We start from the raw sequence: 22,127 nt of genomic DNA, 5'->3' as shown, positions 1-22,127 counted from the left end.
TTCCCCCGCTCCCCCTCTCTCTTGTATACATCTAGTAATGGGAAGGTAACACAGAAGCAGAATTCCCATCATTGAGTGAATTTAGCACCTTTGACGGCGCTTCACACTCCTTATTGCTTTGCTGACCCTCCTGGCATGTCCTGCGAGTGTGTGTGTGTGTGTGTGTGTGTGTGTGTGTGTGTGTGTGTGTGTGTGTGTGTGTGTGTGTGTGTGTGTGTGTGTGTGTGTGTGTGTGTGTGTGTGTGTGTGTGAGTGAGTTCAGGGGGCTGATTGAAAAGCAGTATGTCGGAGTGAGAGCACACACATGCTCCGTGCTTGTCTACATCTCACACACTCTCTCTCACACACACACACACACACACACATACACATACACGGTTTGTGTATATGGTTTTAGGTGACGGTGGTTGATAGGATAATCACAGGGCAGAGATTAGGGAACACAGATTACAGACTACTACAAGTATAGACAGATTGTCATAGGCAGACTGTGCGGTGTCATAGGCAGGCTGTGCAGCGTCATAGGCAGGCTGTGAAGTGTCATAGGCAGGCTCTGCAGCTGTGCAGCCTACCTATGACACACCACAGCCTGCCTATGATACTCTACAGCCTCCTGTCAGTGTGTCAGCTAGTGATGTAGTGTGTTAAATTGATGGGTGATCCTTTGAGAGGTTAGTCTATGGGGAGATGTAGACAGGATTGAGAGGTTAGTCTGGGGGGAGATGTAGACAGGATTGAGAGGTTAGTCTGAGGGGAGATGTAGACAGGATTGAGAGGTTAGTCTGGGGGGAGATGTAGACAGGATTGAGAGGTTAGTCTGGGGGGAGATGTAGACAGGATTGAGAGGTTAGTCTGTGGGGAGATGTAGACAGGATTGAGAGGTTAGTCTGTGGGGAAAGGTAGACAGGATTGAGAGGTTAGTCTGTGGGGAGATGTAGACAGGATTGAGAGGTTAGTCTGTGGGGAGATGTAGACAGGATTGCTTGTTGATGGTTCAATGATGGAGAGAGAAACTTGTGTTTTATTCAGAGGTAGACTCTCTCTCTCTCTCTCTCTCTCTCACACACACTTTTTTGCATACTGCTAGATAATAACCAGTGGTTGGGATCTGCACATTTCTCTTCTTCTCTCTCTCTTTCTTTCCATCCCTCCATCCTGCATTCATAGCACAATGTGTAATAAAATGGAGTAAAGTTCTGGGAAGAGTTCCGTATTCACCCCCTCCTTTTCTCTCTTCCTCCACAGGAAGTCATTCTAAAGAGAGCGGCAGACTTGGTAGAAGCGCTGTACGGGATGCCACATAACAACCAGGTGAGACACACATATATACACACACACACACAAAATGTTCCCACACATGCAGAAACAGAGATCCCCATCCCTCATGCTGACAGTGGGAGGAGTGGAGGTGGGGAAGGGGAAGTAAGGAGGAGGACAGAAAACATTTGATGAATCTATTAACCATGTTTTGCCTCTCCCTCCTCTCAGTATCTTTTCATTTCTGTATTTTTATTTAACCGTTATTTAACTAGGCAAGTCCGTTAAGAATAAATTCTTACTTACAATGACGGCCTACCAAGAGTCAAAAGAGAGACCTAAGACAACAACGCAGTATGGCAGCACCACATGACAACACAGCATGGTAGCAACACAACATGACAACAACACAGTAGCAACACAACATGGCAGCAGCACAACATGGTAGTGGCACAAACATGGTACAAACATTGTTAGGCACAGACAACAGCACAAAGGGCAAGAAGGTAGAGACAACAAACATCACGCAAGGCAGCCACAACTGTCAGTAAGAGTGTCCATGATTGAGTCTTTGAATGAAGCGATGGAGATAAAACTGTCCAGTTTGTTGCAGCTCGTTCCAGTCGCTAGCTGTAGTGAACTGAAAAGAGGAGCGACCCAGGGATGTGTGTGCTTTAGGGACCTTTAACAGAATGTGACTGGTAGAACAGGTGTTGTATGTGGAGGATGAGGGCTGCAGTAGATATCTCAGATAGGGGGGAGTGAGGCCTAAGAATGTTTTATAAATAAGCATCAACCAGTTGGTCTTGCAGATGACGAGTTTACAGAGGAGTATAGAGTGCAGTGATCTGTCCTATAAGGAGCTTTGGTGGCAAATCTGATGGCCGAATGGTAAAAAACATCTAGCCACTCGAGAGCACCCTTACCTACCGATCTCTGATCTAGCATGGGTAGAATGGTCATCTGAATCAGGGTTAGTTTGGCAGCTGGGGTGAAAGGAGAGTGATTACGAAAGAGGAAACCAAGTCTAGATTTAACCTTAGACTGCCGCTTGGGTATGTGCTGAGAGAAGGACAACGTACCGTCTAGCCATGTTCAGAACTAGGTTAGGGGCAAAGAAAGTTTGTTGGATACAAAATAAAAAGCCTTTAACACATAATCTGGGGAGAGGCCAGCTGAGTAATAGACTGTATCATTTGCATATAAATGGATGAGAGAGCTTCCTACCGCCTGAGCTATGTTGGTGGTGGGGGGGAGGGTTCAGAACTAGGGATCGAACCCGGGTCTGTAGTGATTCCTCTAGCACTGTGGTGCAGTGCCTTAGACCGCTGCGCCACTCAGGAGACAACATTCTTTTCTTTTCCATTATATGACCAAACGGTTCCAACATTTCTCTCTCTCTCTCAGGAGACCACATTCTTTTCTATTCCATTATATGACCAAATGGTTCCAACATTTCTCTCTCTCTCTCAGGAGACCAAATTCTTTTCTATTCCATTATATGACCAAACGGTTCCAACATTTCTCTCTCTCTCTCAGGAGACCACATTCTTTTCTTTTCCATTATATGACCAAACGGTTCCAACATTTCTCTCTCTCTCTCAGGAGACCACATTCTTTTCTATTCCATTATATGACCAAATGGTTCCAACATTTCTCTCTCTCTCTCAGGAGACCACATTCTTTTCTATTCCATTATATGACGGTTCCAACATGTCTCTCTCTCAGGAGACCACATTCTTTTCCATTCCATTATATAACGGTTCCAACATGTCTCTCTCTCAGGAGACCACATTCTTTTCTATTCCATTATATGACAGTTCCAACATGTCTCTCTCTCAGGAGACCACATTCTTTTCTATTCCATTATATGATGGTTCCAACATGTCTCTCTCTCAGGAGACCACATTATTTTCTATTCCATTATATGACGGTTCCAACATGTCTCTCTCTCAGGAGACCACATTCTTTTCTATTCCATTATATGACCAAATGGTTCCAACATTTCTCTCTCTCTCTCAGGAGACCACATTCTTTTCTATTCCATTATATGACGGTTCCAACATGTCTCTCTCTCAGGAGACCACATTCTTTTCTATTCCATTATATGACCAAATGGTTCCAACACGTCTCTCTCTCAGGAGACCACATTCTTTTCTATTCCATTATATGACGGTTCCAACATGTCTCTCTCTCTCTCAGGAGACCACATTCTTTTCTATTCCATTATATGACGGTTCCAACATGTCTCTCTCTCTCTCAGGAGACCACATTCTTTTCTATTCCATTATATAACGGTTCCAACATGTCTCTCTCTCTCTCAGGAGACCACATTCTTTTCTATTCCATTATATGACGGTTCCAACATGTCTCTCTCTCTCTCAGGAGACCACATTCTTTTCTATTCCATTATATAACGGTTCCAACATGTCTCTCTCTCTCTCAGGAGACCACATTCTTTTCTATTCCATTATATGACGGTTCCAACATTTCTCTCTCTCTCTCAGGAGACCACATTCTTTTCTATTCCATTATATGACGGTTCCAACATGTCTCTCTCTCAGGAGACCACATTCTTTTCTATTCCATTATATGACCAAATGGTTCCAACACGTCTCTCTCTCAGGAGACCACATTCTTTTCTATTCCATTATATGACGGTTCCAACATGTCTCTCTCTCTCTCAGGAGACCACATTATTTTCTATTCCATTATATGACGGTTCCAACATGTCTCTCTCTCTCTCAGGAGACCACATTCTTTTCTATTCCATTATATGACGGTTCCAACATTTCTCTCTCTCTCTCTCAGGAGACCACATTCTTTTCTATTCCATTATATGACCAAACGGTTCCAACATTTCTCTCTCTCTCTCAGGAGACCACATTCTTTTCTATTCCATTATATGACGGTTCCAACATGTCTCTCTCTCAGGAGACCACATTCTTTTCTATTCCATTATATGACGGTTCCAACATGTCTCTCTCTCAGGAGACCACATTCTTTTCTATTCCATTATATGACGGTTCCAACATGTCTCTCTCTCAGGAGACCACATTCTTTTCTATTCCATTATATGACGGTTCCAACATGTCTCTCTCTCTCTCAGGAGACCATATTATTTTCTATTCCATTATATGACGGTTCCAACATGTCTCTCTCTCTCTCAGGAGACCACATTCTTTTCTATTCCATTATATGACGGTTCCAACATGTCTCTCTCTCAGGAGACCACATTCTTTTCTATTCCATTATATGACGGTTCCCAACATGTCTCTCTCTCAGGAGACCACATTCTTTTCTATTCCATTATATGACCAAACGGTTCCAACATTTCTCTCTCTCTCTCAGGAGACCACATTCTTTTCTATTCCATTATATGACGGTTCCAACATGTCTCTCTCTCAGGAGACCACATTCTTTTCTATTCCATTATATGACGGTTCCAACATGTCTCTCTCTCAGGAGACCACATTCTTTTCTATTCCATTATATGACGGTTCCAACATGTCTCTCTCTCAGGAGACCACATTCTTTTCTATTCCATTATATGACGGTTCAAACATGTCTCTCTCTCTCTCAGGAGACCACATTCTTTTCTATTCCATTATATGACGGTTCCAACATGTCTCTCTCTCTCTCAGGAGACCACATTTTTTTCTATTCCATTATATGACGGTTCCAACATGTCTCTCTCTCAGGAGACCACATTCTTTTCTATTCCATTATATGACGGTTCCAACATGTCTCTCTCTCTCTCAGGAGACCACATTCTTTTCTATTCCATTATATGACGGTTCCAACATGTCTCTCTCTCAGGAGACCACATTCTTTTCTATTCCATTATATGACGGTTCCAACATGTCTCTCTCTCTCTCAGGAGACCACATTCTTTTCTATTCCATTATATGACGGTTCCAACATGTCTCTCTCTCAGGAGACCACATTCTTTTCTATTCCATTATATGACGGTTCCCAACATGTCTCTCTCTCAGGAGACCACATTCTTTTCTATTCCATTATATGACCAAACGGTTCCAACATTTCTCTCTCTCTCTCAGGAGACCACATTCTTTTCTATTCCATTATATGACGGTTCCAACATGTCTCTCTCTCAGGAGACCACATTCTTTTCTATTCCATTATATGACGGTTCCAACATGTCTCTCTCTCAGGAGACCACATTCTTTTCTATTCCATTATATGACGGTTCCAACATGTCTCTCTCTCAGGAGACCACATTCTTTTCTATTCCATTATATGACGGTTCAAACATGTCTCTCTCTCTCTCAGGAGACCACATTCTTTTCTATTCCATTATATGACGGTTCCAACATGTCTCTCTCTCTCTCAGGAGACCACATTTTTTTCTATTCCATTATATGACGGTTCCAACATGTCTCTCTCTCAGGAGACCACATTCTTTTCTATTCCATTATATGACGGTTCCAACATGTCTCTCTCTCTCTCAGGAGACCACATTCTTTTCTATTCCATTATATGACGGTTCCAACATGTCTCTCTCTCAGGAGACCACATTCTTTTCTATTCCATTATATGACGGTTCCAACATGTCTCTCTCTCTCTCAGGAGACCACATTCTTTTCTATTCCATTATATGACGGTTCCAACATGTCTCTCTCTCTCTCAGGAGACCACATTATTTTCTATTCCATTATATAACGGTTCCAACATGTCTCTCTCTCTCTCAGGAGACCACATTCTTTTCTATTCCATTATATGACGGTTCCAACATGTCTCTCTCTCTCTCAGGAGACCACATTCTTTTCTATTCCATTATATAACGGTTCCAACATGTCTCTCTCTCTCTCAGGAGACCACATTCTTTTCTATTCCATTATATGACGGTTCCAACATTTCTCTCTCTCTCTCAGGAGACCACATTCTTTTCTATTCCATTATATGACGGTTCCAACATGTCTCTCTCTCAGGAGACCACATTCTTTTCTATTCCATTATATGACCAAATGGTTCCAACACGTCTCTCTCTCAGGAGACCACATTCTTTTCTATTCCATTATATGACGGTTCCAACATGTCTCTCTCTCTCTCAGGAGACCACATTATTTTCTATTCCATTATATGACGGTTCCAACATGTCTCTCTCTCTCTCAGGAGACCACATTCTTTTCTATTCCATTATATGACGGTTCCAACATGTCTCTCTCTCAGGAGACCACATTCTTTTCTATTCCATTATATGACCAAACGGTTCCAACATTTCTCTCTCTCTCTCAGGAGACCACATTCTTTTCTATTCCATTATATGACGGTTCCAACATGTCTCTCTCTCAGGAGACCACATTCTTTTCTATTCCATTATATGACGGTTCCAACATGTCTCTCTCTCAGGAGACCACATTCTTTTCTATTCCATTATATGACGGTTCCAACATGTCTCTCTCTCAGGAGACCACATTCTTTTCTATTCCATTATATGACGGTTCCAACATGTCTCTCTCTCTCTCAGGAGACCATATTCTTTTCTATTCCATTATATGACGGTTCCAACATGTCTCTCTCTCTCTCAGGAGACCACATTCTTTTCTATTCCATTATATGACGGTTCCAACATGTCTCTCTCTCAGGAGACCACATTCTTTTCTATTCCATTATATGACGGTTCCCAACATGTCTCTCTCTCAGGAGACCACATTATTTTCTATTCCATTATATGACCAAACGGTTCCAACATTTCTCTCTCTCTCTCAGGAGACCACATTCTTTTCTATTCCATTATATGACGGTTCCAACATGTCTCTCTCTCAGGAGACCACATTCTTTTCTATTCCATTATATGACGATTCCAACATGTCTCTCTCTCAGGAGACCACATTCTTTTCTATTCCATTATATGACGGTTCCAACATGTCTCTCTCTCTCTCAGGAGACCACATTCTTTTCTATTCCATTATATAACGGTTCCAACATGTCTCTCTCTCTCTCAGGAGACCACATTCTTTTCTATTCCATTATATGACGGTTCCAACATTTCTCTCTCTCTCTCAGGAGACCACATTCTTTTCTATTCCATTATATGACGGTTCCAACATGTCTCTCTCTCAGGAGACCACATTCTTTTCTATTCCATTATATGACCAAATGGTTCCAACACGTCTCTCTCTCAGGAGACCACATTCTTTTCTATTCCATTATATGACGGTTCCAACATGTCTCTCTCTCTCTCAGGAGACCACATTATTTTCTATTCCATTATATGACGGTTCCAACATGTCTCTCTCTCTCTCAGGAGACCACATTCTTTTCTATTCCATTATATGACGGTTCCAACATTTCTCTCTCTCTCTCTCAGGAGACCACATTCTTTTCTATTCCATTATATGACGGTTCCAACATGTCTCTCTCTCAGGAGACCACATTCTTTTCTATTCCATTATTTGACCAAACGGTTCCAACATTTCTCTCTCTCTCTCAGGAGACCACATTCTTTTCTATTCCATTATATGACGGTTCCAACATGTCTCTCTCTCAGGAGACCACATTCTTTTCTATTCCATTATATGACGGTTCCAACATGTCTCTCTCTCAGGAGACCACATTCTTTTCTATTCCATTATATGACGGTTCCAACATGTCTCTCTCTCAGGAGACCACATTCTTTTCTATTCCATTATATGACGGTTCCAACATGTCTCTCTCTCTCTCAGGAGACCATATTATTTTCTATTCCATTATATGACGGTTCCAACATGTCTCTCTCTCTCTCAGGAGACCACATTCTTTTCTATTCCATTATATGACGGTTCCAACATGTCTCTCTCTCAGGAGACCACATTCTTTTCTATTCCATTATATGACGGTTCCCAACATGTCTCTCTCTCAGGAGACCACATTCTTTTCTATTCCATTATATGACCAAACGGTTCCAACATTTCTCTCTCTCTCTCAGGAGACCACATTCTTTTCTATTCCATTATATGACGGTTCCAACATGTCTCTCTCTCAGGAGACCACATTCTTTTCTATTCCATTATATGACGGTTCCAACATGTCTCTCTCTCTCTCAGGAGACCACATTCTTTTCTATTCCATTATATGACGGTTCCAACATGTCTCTCTCTCAGGAGACCACATTCTTTTCTATTCCATTATATGACGGTTCCAACATGTCTCTCTCTCTCTCAGGAGACCACATTCTTTTCTATTCCATTATATGACGGTTCCAACATGTCTCTCTCTCTCTCAGGAGACCACATTATTTTCTATTCCATTATATAACGGTTCCAACATGTCTCTCTCTCTCTCAGGAGACCACATTCTTTTCTATTCCATTATATGACGGTTCCAACATGTCTCTCTCTCTCTCAGGAGACCACATTCTTTTCTATTCCATTATATAACGGTTCCAACATGTCTCTCTCTCTCTCAGGAGACCACATTCTTTTCTATTCCATTATATGACGGTTCCAACATTTCTCTCTCTCTCTCAGGAGACCACATTCTTTTCTATTCCATTATATGACGGTTCCAACATGTCTCTCTCTCAGGAGACCACATTCTTTTCTATTCCATTATATGACCAAATGGTTCCAACACGTCTCTCTCTCAGGAGACCACATTCTTTTCTATTCCATTATATGACGGTTCCAACATGTCTCTCTCTCTCTCAGGAGACCACATTATTTTCTATTCCATTATATGACGGTTCCAACATGTCTCTCTCTCTCTCAGGAGACCACATTCTTTTCTATTCCATTATATGACGGTTCCAACATTTCTCTCTCTCTCTCTCAGGAGACCACATTCTTTTCTATTCCATTATATGACGGTTCCAACATGTCTCTCTCTCAGGAGACCACATTCTTTTCTATTCCATTATATGACCAAACGGTTCCAACATTTCTCTCTCTCTCTCAGGAGACCACATTCTTTTCTATTCCATTATATGACGGTTCCAACATGTCTCTCTCTCAGGAGACCACATTCTTTTCTATTCCATTATATGACGGTTCCAACATGTCTCTCTCTCAGGAGACCACATTCTTTTCTATTCCATTATATGACGGTTCCAACATGTCTCTCTCTCAGGAGACCACATTCTTTTCTATTCCATTATATGACGGTTCCAACATGTCTCTCTCTCTCTCAGGAGACCATATTCTTTTCTATTCCATTATATGACGGTTCCAACATGTCTCTCTCTCTCTCAGGAGACCACATTCTTTTCTATTCCATTATATGACGGTTCCAACATGTCTCTCTCTCAGGAGACCACATTCTTTTCTATTCCATTATATGACGGTTCCCAACATGTCTCTCTCTCAGGAGACCACATTCTTTTCTATTCCATTATATGACGGTTCCAACATGTCTCTCTCTCAGGAGACCACATTCTTTTCTATTCCATTATATGACGGTTCCAACATGTCTCTCTCTCTCTCAGGAGACCACATTCTTTTCTATTCCATTATATGACGGTTCCAACATGTCTCTCTCTCTCTCAGGAGACCACATTTTTTTCTATTCCATTATATGACGGTTCCAACATGTCTCTCTCTCAGGAGACCACATTCTTTTCTATTCCATTATATGACGGTTCCAACATGTCTCTCTCTCTCTCAGGAGACCACATTCTTTTCTATTCCATTATATGACGGTTCCAACATGTCTCTCTCTCAGGAGACCACATTCTTTTCTATTCCATTATATGACGGTTCCAACATGTCTCTCTCTCTCTCAGGAGACCACATTCTTTTCTATTCCATTATATGACGGTTCCAACATGTCTCTCTCTCTCTCAGGAGACCACATTATTTTCTATTCCATTATATGACGGTTCCAACATGTCTCTCTCTCAGGAGACCACATTCTTTTCTATTCCATTATATGACGGTTCCAACATGTCTCTCTCTCAGGAGACCACATTCTTTTCTATTCCATTATATGACGGTTCCAACATGTCTCTCTCTCTCTCAGGAGACCACATTCTTTTCTATTCCATTATATGACGGTTCCAACATGTCTCTCTCTCTCTCAGGAGACCACATTCTTTTCTATTCCATTATATGACGGTTCCAACATGTCTCTCTCTCTCAGGAGATGATTCTGAAGCGGGCAGCAGACATGGCAGAGGCGTTGTACACAACGTTGCCACGCAGCCACAACCAGCTGACTGGGATGGGCAGCGGCTCCGTCCACGCCGGCATGATGGCCGTCAACTCCTTCCCCGGGTCAGAGGTCACACAGATAGCGAATCAGGGTGAGCCAAAACACAGGAACCAGGAATTTACATGATTTTTTGTGTAGTGAATGAAAACGACTTATCTGTTTTATTTTTCCTCTCATAATTATATTTTTCTCTGTCTCTCTCTTGATTTCTCTTTATTTATCTCTCTCTCTCCTCTCTCTTTACCCCCCAACCCCACCTCCTCTCTGTCTCTCTCTTGATTTCTCTTTATTTATCTCTCTGTCTCTCCTCTCTCTTTACCCCCCAATCCCACCTCCTCTCTCTCTCCTCTCTCTTTACCCCCCAACCCCACCTCCTCTCTGTCTCTCTCTTGATTTCTCTTTATTTATCTCTCTCTCTCCTCTCTCTTTACCCCCCAACCCCACCTCCTCTCTGTCTCTCTCTTGATTTCTCTTTATTTATCTCTCTGTCTCTCCTCTCTTTTCCCACTAACCCCACCTCCTCTCTCTCTCCTCTCTCTTTCATCCTTAACCCCACCTTCTCTCTGTATCACTCTCTCCCCCTCCTCTCCCGCTCTCTCTCCCTCTCTGTCTCTCCTCTCTTTACCCCCCAACCCCACCTCCTCTCTCTTTACCCCCCAACTCCACCTCCTCTCTGTCTCTCCTCTCTTTCCCCCCAATCCCACCTCCTCTCTCTTTACCCCCCAACCCCACCTCCTCTCTGTCTCTCCTCTCTCTTTTCCCCAACCCCACATCCTCTCTCTTTCCCCCCAATCCCACCTCCTCTCTGTCTCTCCTCTCTCTTTACCCCCCAATCCCACCTCCTCTCTGTCTCTCCTCTCTCTTTACCCCCCAACCCCATCTCCTCTCTCTCTCCTCTCTCTTTACCCCCCAATCCCACCTCCTCTCTGTCTCTCCTCTTTTCCCCCCCCTAACCCCACATCCTCACATCCCACCTTCTCTCTGTATCACTCTTTCCCCCTTCCTCTCCCGCTCTCTCTCCTCCCCTCTCTCCCTCTCTCCCCTGACTCCCCATGTCTCTCCTCTCCTTCTCTACCTCTAGGTTACAGTAGGAGTAGCAGCAGTGCATCTCCTCATGGTTATGTCCCCAGCACCACTCCACAGCAGACCAGCTACAGCTCTGTTTCCACTAGCATGAACGGCTACACTAACTCTGGCATGACCACGCTAGGAACCTCACCCAACTTCCTCAACGGGTCAGCCACCAACTCACCCTATGCTAGTGAGTACCACACTACACTGTCCACACTACACACTAAACCCTCCACACTATGCACCTTATACCATTGAGTGCCACAATAAAAACCCTCCACACTATATCCTACGCTAGTGAGTAACACACTAAACCCTCCACATTATACCCTGCGCCCTACATCCCATGCCCTACAGTAAATGCCTATACTGTACCTCTCGAAAGATATAACAATGGATTTAAGAAAGATAGATTGCCAAAAGAGAGAGGGAGAGAGAGATATCGAAGATAGAAAAGTACAATGAAAAAGAAAGGGGCAGTGAAAGACCATCGGTTTCTTTAAGACCACCTTTTATCTGTGTGTTAGAAAAGACTGTCTAAAATGGCTGTTCTCATTCTCTTTCCTCCTCCCCCAGCTGTCTATAATGGCTGTTCTCAGTCTCTCTCCTCCTCCCCCAGCTGTGTATAATGGCTGTTCTCATTCTCTCTCCTCCTCCCCCAGCTGTCTATAATGGCTGTTCTCATTCTCTCTCCTCCTCCCCCAGCTGTCTATAATGGCTGTTCTCATTCTCTCTCCTCCTCCCCCAGCTGTGTATAATGGCTGTTCTCATTCTCTCTCCTCCTCACCAAGCTGTCTATAATGGCTGTCCTCAGTCTCTCTCCTCCCCCAGCTGTCTATAATGGCTGTTCTCATTCTCTCTCCTCCTCCCCCAGCTGTGTATAATGGCTGTTCTCATTCTCTCTCCTCCTCCCCCCTACATTAAAGACGCTTAATTAAATCAATAAACTAATTGCAGGAGAAGCAATTCAATTCCAGCTCTTTGATTCTCTTCGATGTTAACACGAATTTGAACATGCTCAAACGGCCCAGCGATGACAGCAGACACTTTCAATCAAACACACACAGGGAGAAACGCATGCATGCAGGCACGCACACACACACACACGCACACACACACACACGGACACACACACACTACACAGACACTTTTGATCAATACCTTCCTGCTGGCCGGCTTAGTACTTCCAATTGTCATTAATTGATTTGTTAGATCCCCTTAAATGGATTAATGGTTGCGTCCCAAAAGGTGACTAATTCCCTACACACTACACTACTTTTGTTCAGAGCCCTATGTGCCCTGGTCAAAACGAGTGCACTATATAGGCTGTCATTTGGGACGGGTCTTATGACTTTACGTGCTTGTGGTGGGGGTTTGTCAGGACGGGCAGAGCTATAAAATGCAACTGAACATATTTTGTCTTTTGGGTACCTATCTCTTGTAATGTATCCACAATGTTCCCAGAACATAAAGAAACATTCTAGGAACCTTTAAAATAACAAAATAAATGTGTTCTCAGAACATTCTTACAACTTCAGGTTAATGTTTTATACAAAAAGGATATAATCATCACCGTGACTGGACAGTTTTTGTGTTATGAGAGTATTTACCACAACCTAGCTAATGTTCTAGGTACATTCACAGAATAAATATTGGTTTGCTGGGAAAACATTACTGCTACGTTGTGTTATTACAGTCCCTGAAAACCTAATGGCAACTTTTGGGGAAAGTTACGTGTTGGTTGTTACAGATGTTGTGCACACGGATATTTCATTTAAAACATTTTATTTTAAAATAAAAATGTTATCATCCTAATTGTTAGATAAAGCCGTAACTAATGGGAATCTTAACTAATGATCTGGGAATATTTCCAGTTCAAATCAAATCAAATCAAATTTTATTTGTCACATACACATGGTTAGCAGATGTTAATGCGAGTGTAGCGAAATGCTTGTGCTTCTAGTTCCGACAATGCAGTAATAACAAGTAATCTAACTAACAATTCCAAAACTACTGTCTTGTACACAGTGTAAGGGGATAAAGAATATGTACATAAGGATATATGAATGAGTGATGGTACAGAGCAGCATAGGCAAGATACAGTAGATGGTATCGAGTACAGTATGTACAAATGAGATGAGTATGTAAACAAAGTGGCATAGTTTAAAGTGGCTAGTGATACATGTATTACATAAGGATACAGTCGATGATATAGAGTACAGTATATACGTATGCATATGAGATGAATAATGTAGGGTAAGTAACATTATATAAGGTAGCATTGTTTAAAGTGGCTAGTGATATATTTACATCATTTCCCATCAATTCCCATTATTAAAGTGGCTGGAGTTGAGTCAGTGTCAGTGTGTTGGCAGCAGCCACTCAGTGTTAGTGGTGGCTGTTTAACAGTCTGATGGCCTTGAGATAGAAGCTGTTTTTCAGTCTCTCGGTCCCAGCTTTGATGCACCTGTACTGACCTCGCCTTCTGGATGATAGCGGGGTGAACAGGCAGTGGCTCGGGTGGTTGATGTCCTTGATGATCTTTATGGCGTTCCTGTTTGCTGGGTTGTCTGTAAGATCAATAACAGCTGAACTGAGTCCTGTTGTCCGTAAGATCTATAACAGCTGAACTTAGTAAGATGGCACCAACAGATATGGCAGCTCTGCTTCTAGCTCCTAAGCAATGTTTCAGTATTGTTTCTTACATTATTAGCCCAGAATTTTTTGGGGTGTTATTACATACAGATGGAACTAACTTTTGGATATCAGAGCGGCGCTAAATCCCCAGCATTACGACCAGAAATAAGACTTTCCCAAATTAGATCCTTTGTTCGTACCCCCCAGGGCAAGTGAACTTATTCCAGAGGCTGCTCCAAAACACTGCCTGGTGGAGAAGAGATATTTGGAGTGGACTTCTAGTCCGAGTATTTTATCGCACATTTTCGGTCTCTGGATAATAAAGTAGATGAGCTCAGGGCGAAGATCTCATTCCAGAGAGACATCAGGGATTGTAACATACTCTGATTCATGGTAACATGGCTCTCTTGGGATATACTGTCCCCATCCATACAGCCAGCTGTGTACATCTCACAGTACATCGCACAGATTGGAATAAAGAACTCTCTGGGAAGAAGAAAGGTGGGGGTGTATGTTTCGTGATTAACTACTCATAGTGTGATTGTGATAACATACAGAAACTCAAGTCCTTTTGTTCACCCGACCTAGAATACCTCACAAACAAATGCCGACCGTATTACCTCCCAAGATAATTCTATTCGGTTATAGTAAAGGCCCTCTATACCTCCTCTCTAGCCGATACCACGATGGCTCTTAATTACTACACTGGACGTTATGCAAACTGGAAACAACATATCCTGAGGCTGCATTTATTGTAGCTGGGGATTTTAACAAAGCAAATTTGAGGAAAACGCTACCAAAGTTCTACCAACACTTTGACTGTAGTACTCTCGCTGGGAAAACATTGCACCACTGCTACTCAACTTTTCGGAATACCTACAAGGCCCTACCCCCGCCCTCCCTTCGGCAAATCTGATCATGACTCCATTTTGCTCCTCCCTTCCTAAAGGCAGAAACTCAAACAGGATGTACTCGTGCTAAGGTCTATTCAACGCTGGTCTGACAAATTGAAATCCATGCTTCAAGATTGTTTTGATCAAGCGAACTGGTATATGTTCCGGGTAGCCTCTGAGAATAACATCGAAAAATACACAGATATGATGACTGAGTTCATCAGAAAGTGTATAGGAGATTATGTACCCACTGTGACTATTAAAACCTACCCAAACTAGAAACCGTGGATAGATGGTAGCATTTGCACAAAACTGAAAGCGCGAACCAACGCATTTAACCATGGCAAGGTGACTGGGAATATGGCCTAATACAAACAGTGTAAAAGTAATGATGGACTGTCATTTCTCTTTGCTTATTTGAGCTGTTCTTGCCATAAATGGACTTGGTCTTTTAACAAATAGGGCTATCTTCTGTACCCTCCCCTACCTTGTCACAACACAACTGATTGGCTCAAACACATTAAAAAGGAAATAAATTCCACAAATTAACTTTTAACAAGGCACACCTGTTTATTGAAATGCATTCCAGGTGACTACCTCATGAAACTGGTTGAGAGAAGGCCAAGAGTGTGTAAAGCTGTCATCAAGGCAAAGGGTGGTTACTTTGAAGAATCTCAAATATAACATATATTTTAATTTGTTTAACACTTTTTTGGTTACTACATGATTCCATATGTGTTATTTCATAGTTTTGATGTCTTCACTATTATTCTACAAAGCTGAAAATAGCACAATTAAAGAAAAAACCTGGAATGGCTAGATGCGACCAAACTTTTGACTGGTTCTGTACATAGACTTGGAATCCCTTGCCACTTTAATAATGGAACACTAGTCACTTTAATCATGTTTAAATAATGTTTACATACTGCTTTACTCATCTCATTGGTATATACTGTATTCTATTCTACTGTATTTTAGTCAATAGCACTCATTGCTCAATCTACTATTAATATATTTCTTAATTCCATTATTTTACTTTTAGATGTATGTGTATTGCTGTGAATTGTTTTAGATACTACTGCACTGTTGGAGCTAGGAACACAAGCACTTCGCTACACCTGCAATAGCATTTGATAAATATGTGTATGTGATTTGATTTGTTGTCTGTAAAATATATAACAGCTGAACGGAGTCCTGGTGTCTGTAAGATCTATAACAGCTGAACTGAGTCCTGTTATCCCTCCTGTTTTCATCTGTTGACCAGTCCCCTTCTGTTCCTCTCGCCTCCCCCTCCTCTGTTCTCGTCCCTCTCTCTAACCCTGTCTCTATCCTTCACTTTCCTCATTTCTTTCCTGCTCTCCCCCATCCCTCCTCCCCTCCAGTCGTTCCCTCCAGTCCCACCATGGCCTCCACCACCAATCTTTCATCCAACTGCAGTAGTTCTTCAGGCATCTTCTCCTTCTCTCCGGCCAACATGGTGTCTGCTGCGGTCAAACAGAAGAGCGCCTTCGCCCCTGTTGTACGGCCGCAGACCTCCCCTCCACTCACCTGCACCAGCGCTATTGCTAACGGACTGCAAGGTGAGCTAGCTTGTTGGCTGCTTAGCTTGTTGGCTGCTTAGCTTGTTGGCTGCTTAGCTTGTTGGCTGCTTAGCTTGTTGGCTGCTTAGCTTGTTGGCTGCTTAGCTTGTTGGCTGCTTAGCTTGTGTTGGCTGCTTAGCTTGTTGGCTGCTTAGCTTGTTGGCTGCTTAGGCTGCTTAGCTTGTTGGCTGCTTAGCTTGTTAGCGAGGCAGTAATTAGTCTATGGTCTGTTGGTGAGTTAGCTAGTCAATCCAGCTCTATACCGCTCTCCATACCCCCATCCCCTTTTATAATAATGTTGTTTTCTTTACCCTCCTGTCCTACTTTCCCCTATTCTACTTCTTCCATCTTGACCCCCGTATTTCTATTTTTGTCTCCCTCTCTTCCTCCCCTCTAGTAGATCAGTCTTTTGTGGACTCTAGCAAGTACTCCTCCTCCAGCTCTCTTCAGGGTCTGGCCTTCTCCTGAAGTATGTTAGCTCTCTCTGTCTCTCTCTCTCACTCCATTTAATCACCCATCCCTCTTTCTCTTCTCCTCCCTTTCATGGTCTTCTGTAGATTATATGCTTCACTCCAGCCATCATACCAACTCCACTGGGTTTTCTCTCCTTGTCCACAGGATTTCCCTTCCTCTTTATTTGTCGTCTTCTAGTCTAGTTGATTCTCATATGATCAGAGGGACCAAGTGGGGTGTTGCGGCTAATACTAAGCTAGCTGAAAATAGTGTAATAGTTCTTCCCTGTTGCGTTGACTTTATGGGTCATAAGAAAACCTCTAAATCCTTTAGGTTGGTCACAGCAGGGAAACATTCAAACACGTGCAAACCACTGCTTTAGTCAGCCATAAGGTCTATCTACTGCTTTAGTCTGCCATAAGGTCTCTACTGCTTTAGTCTGCCATAAGGTCTCTACTGCTTTAGTCTGCCGTAAGGTCTATCTACTGCTTTAGTCTGCCGTAAGGTCTATCTACTGCTTTAGTCTGCCGTAAGGTCTATCTACTGCTTTAGTCTGCCTTAAGGTCTATCTACTGCTTTAGTCTGCCATAAGGTCTATCTACTGCTTTAGTCTGCCGTAAGGTCTATCTACTGCTTTAGTCTGCCGTAAGGTCTATCTACTGCTTTAGTCTGCCGTAAGGTCTATCTACTGCTTTAGTCTGCCGTAAGGTCTATCTACTGCTTTAGTCTGCCATAAGGTCTATACTGCTTTAGTCTGCCGTAAGGTCTATCTACTGCTTTAGTCTGCCGTAAGGTCTATCTACTGCTTTAGTCTGCCGTAAGGTCTATCTACTGCTTTAGTCTGCCGTAAGGTCTATCTACTGCTTTAGTCTGCCGTAAGGTCTATCTACTGCTTTAGTCTGCCGTAAGGTCTATCTACTGCTTTAGTCTGCCGTAAGGTCTATCTACTGCTTTAGTCTGCCGTAAGGTCTATCTACTGCTTTAGTCTGCCGTAAGGTCTATCTACTGCTTTAGTCTGCCATAAGGTCTCTACTGCTTTAGTCTGCCGTAAGGTCTATCTACTGCTTTAGTCTGCCGTAAGGTCTATCTACTGCTTTAGTCTGCCGTAAGGTCTATCTACTGCTTTAGTCTGCCATAAGGTCTATCTACTGCTTTAGTCTGCCGTAAGGTCTATCTACTGCTTTAGTCTGCCGTAAGGTCTATCTACTGCTTTAGTCTGCCGTAAGGTCCATACAAGTTGATAGAGGTGCTGATCTACCGACAGTGAGATGATGGATATGACTGCTACTCTTCTTCTCTTCCTCTCTTCCTCTTGCCATCTCTTCCCCTCTCCTTCTCTTCCTTTCTCTCTCTCTTTCCCTTCCTCCCTTCCTCTCTTCCTCTCCCTCTCTCTCTCTCCCTCCCTCCCTCTATTCATCTCTTCCTCTCTCTCTCTCTCTCTCTCTCTCTCTCTCTCTCTCTCCCTCTCTTCTCTCCTTCTCTTCCTCTCTCACTCCCTTCCTCTCTTCCTCACCCTCTTTTCCTCTCTCTTCCCTTCTCTCTCTCTCCCTCTCTCTTCCCCTCTCTCTCTCCCTCTCTCTTCCCCTCTCTCTCTCCCTCTCTTCCTCACTATGCTCTTTCTCTCTCTTCCCCTCTCCCTCTCTTCCTCTCTCCCTCTCGCTCTATTCCTCTCTTCTTCTCTCTGCTCTTTCTCTCTACATGTTGATGACAGCTGACCACAGTGACCTGGCCATCGGTCTGCTACTCAGACACACAAAAACACAACAAAACACACACACACACACACACACACACACACACACACACACACACACATATACATACACACACAGGTCCTTTATTAATCCCACTGAACTGGAGACAGGACATAAGCTTAGAATGAGTGGGACAGGAATCAATACATGGTCAACAACACATCACTGTGTTGTCTTCATGTTGGCACTATGAGAGAGTTCCACACTCAGTGGAATACTGCAGTTTCGCAGTATTCCAATTTATATTTCCTTATAAATTGTCACTAAAATATATGTTAACAAGCCGTTAATAAAAACAGAGCCCGTGCAGGGGTGTGTGGTACACCAGTGAACACAATAGAAGTTAACAGGCCTTAAATGGCACCGTAGTGCACTACTTGGCCATGGTCAAAACTAGTGACTCCATAAGGAGTTGGGGGGCCATGTGACGCAGCCTTGGAAGAGCTGGTTAGACCACAGAATAGCATGAAGAGATTCTGAAAACACAATGAGCTGTTTCAACTGCAGCCTGTGTGTTCCATGTTGGCTGAGACACAGAGAGATGTTATGGTTTTGAAGGGGCGAGAGAGAGAGTTCTTTGTACACCAGATGCTGGAACACATTTGCTGTTATGTGACTGTTCTGATGAAACACAGACTGACCTCTCTGTTTCCCCCTCTTTCTTTATTTTTGTCATTCTCTCTCCCTCTCTACCTCTCTCTCTACCTCTCTCTCTACCTCTCTCTCTCCCTCTCCCTTGCTCTCTCCCTCTCTACCTCTCTCTCTACCTCTCTCTACCTCTCTCTCTACCTCTCTCTCCCTTGCTCTCTACCTCTCTCTCTACCTCTCTCTCTACCTCTCTCTCTCCCTCTCCCTTGCTCTCTCCCTCTCTACCTCTCTCTCTACCTCTCTCTCTACCTCTCTCTACCGCTCTCTCTACCTCTCTCTCCCTTGCTCTCTACCTTTCTCTCTCCCTTTCTACCTCTCTCTTTACCTCTCTCTCTCTCTCTACCTCTCTCTCTCTACCTCTCTCTCTCTCTACCTCTCTCTCTCCCTCTCTCTCTCTACCTCTCTCTCTCTACCTCTCTCTCTCTCTCTCTACCTCTCTCTCTACCTCTCTCTCTCTACCTCTCTCTCTCTACCTCTCTCTCTCTCTACCTCTCTCTCTCCCTCTCTCTCTCTACCTCTCTCTCTACCTCTCTCTCTCCCTCTCTCTCTCTACCTCTCTCTCTCTCTCTCTCTTTCCCCCTATACCTCTCTGTCTCGCTCCCCTTCCTCTCTTCCCACAAACAGTGATTCCCGGGATGATTGTTCCATCCATGAAGATCTGTGAACGTTGAGGATTTGGGAATGTTGACAGGAAGAGAACGTGTCTGATGTGTCTCTGTGTCACACTCCTACCCTCTGGACCGGAATAGAATACTGAACTCAAAATGGAAGCCTTGTTAAACTCAGGCCTTTGTAGAAGGAATCTCATTGGAAGGAAGAAGGATGAAGAAGAGGACGAAAATAACATTTTTGATGTAATTTCCTTTCCCTGTGAATTTGTGAACCTTCTCAGACACAACTTGGAGTCAAATAATAAAGTTATTTAAAATTAATTGAACTGTATTGAAATGAATTTGATTTAATGGAATTGATAATATGTATGACCTCATGACCCTGTCCACACCCCAATTGAGTAATAATATGTATGACCTCATGACCCTGTCCACACCCCAATTGAGTAATAATATGTATGACCTCATGACCCTGTCCACACCACAGTTCAGTGACAATATGACTGACCTCATGACAAAAGCATTTATTTATGTTTTCTGTGTATTTATTGGTATAATGTTTAAGTTTGATCTATTGTATGCCTTCTTACAGACTGTAACACGTACAAACAACACTGAAGCTGATTGGCTATAAGGGTTTGTGTAAGTAGATAGCTCCAACATGACTGGATAGGAGTTAACAGGGGTTGTAACAAAGTTGTCTCGTATCAGTTTACATTTAGTAACTGTAAACAATGTATAGCCTCAAAACACGGTTAAACTTAGAATCTCCATCTCATGGCTGGTCAGTCCTTGCATCCATAGCCCTGTCTATGGATTTGAGAGTAGTTACATATCTCCATCTCATGGCTGGTCAGTCCTTGCATCCATAGCCCTGTCTATGGATTTGAGAGTAGTTACATATCTCCATCTCATGAATGGTCAGTCCTTGCATCCATAGCCCTGTCTATGGATTTGAGAGTAGTTACATATCTCCATCTCATGGCTGGTCAGTCCTTGCATCCATAGCCCTGTCTATGGATTTGAGAGTAGTTACATATCTCCATCTCATGGCTGGTCAGTCCTTGCATCCATAGCCCTGTCTATGGATTTGAGAGTAGTTACATATCTCCATCTCTCAGCTTTTTACTGAAACAGTGGTGGGGACAATAGTTTGTTATTGATTCAACTGCGGAATGCCCCTTTAAAGGTTTAAAACAGGCTGAGCTGAAAGAACTGAACTTCTACAATGTTGATGAATATTTTTGCTGCTTACTTATCAAATAAATGCAATCAGAGATGTGCGATTCCCTTTTCATTTCAATCAGAAAACACATTTTTATAAAATATCAGATTAGAAGTACTATTTATGTAATATATTTGTGTTTATAAATATCAAATTGATGGGTTCATGATTGGATTTATTTTGCTTTGTTTTACCGAAGTTATACATTAAATATAATATAAACATGAATATGTTTTTAGGCAGCTCTCGACACAGATGGTCGTTTCACTGTCAAGCTCTCATCTACTGTATACTTAGCAGGAAGCACGGATTTGGAGACAAAAGGGGGAGTTCTGTATAAAGTTCTCATTTAAGTCATGTATTTATCTTTTGTATGTGTACATTTTGCATTGCTTCTTGACCCTAATTCTGTTTTTTTTCTGTGTTAGTTTATAAGTGTCAAAGTGTCACAGAGTTCTGTTTTGTCACCCACTATGTAAATGCGATCTCATATTTTATTTCAATTTTATTTTGTACATAGTTTATTTTGTGCTGTGTTGTCTAGCCAAGCTTCCATGTGTTATTTACCATCCCAAAATGTTGTCATTTCTTTCATTATTTGTAGGTTAATAAAAGTTTCATTTTTTCCCGATTTGAAAATGTTTTACATTTTATGTCCAAAAGCAGCATCTTATTCTGATAGCAGTTAGTTTGGATCTCCACCAACTGTCATTTTCTAATCTAAACATCAATCCATGCTGAACTTACCACTTTACAGTATTCACAGAGTCAGACACTTTATTCACCATAGTCAACTGGTTCCTCCTCTCCCATTCCACCTCTTTTCCCTCTCCCTCGCATTCCTTTTC

At 42.6% G+C, this 22,127-nt stretch overlaps 1 protein-coding gene across 4 annotated transcripts in view; it reads left to right on the top strand.

Annotated features, from left to right (window-relative positions):
* LOC110504622 (transcription factor COE1-A) overlaps positions 1-21,918 on the top strand; it is a 135,606-nt gene extending 113,688 nt beyond the window's left edge. The window contains exons 12-17 of one of the 4 annotated variants that reach the window (XM_036969988.2): positions 1,246-1,311; positions 10,336-10,498; positions 11,489-11,668; positions 16,391-16,588; positions 16,986-17,057; positions 20,068-20,375. In XM_036969988.2, coding sequence (XP_036825883.1) covers positions 1,246-1,311; positions 10,336-10,498; positions 11,489-11,668; positions 16,391-16,588; positions 16,986-17,056 — 678 coding nt within the window. In that variant the 3' untranslated portion in view covers position 17,057; positions 20,068-20,375. Of the gene's footprint in view, positions 1-1,245; positions 1,312-10,335; positions 10,499-11,488; positions 11,669-16,390; positions 16,589-16,985; positions 17,058-20,067 lie in introns of those variants that run through there. The other 3 variants (XM_036969990.2, XM_036969992.2, XR_016491775.1) reach the window with 3 other exon arrangements.
* The last annotated feature ends 209 nt before the right edge of the window (positions 21,919-22,127 follow it).

The sequence above is a fragment of the Oncorhynchus mykiss genome, chromosome 25 (assembly GCF_057628025.1).
Source record: "Oncorhynchus mykiss isolate SJ-2025 chromosome 25, ASM5762802v1, whole genome shotgun sequence".
In the NCBI taxonomy this organism is placed as follows: domain Eukaryota; kingdom Metazoa; phylum Chordata; class Actinopteri; order Salmoniformes; family Salmonidae; genus Oncorhynchus; species Oncorhynchus mykiss.
This window is presented reverse-complemented; position numbering and strand designations above follow the sequence as displayed.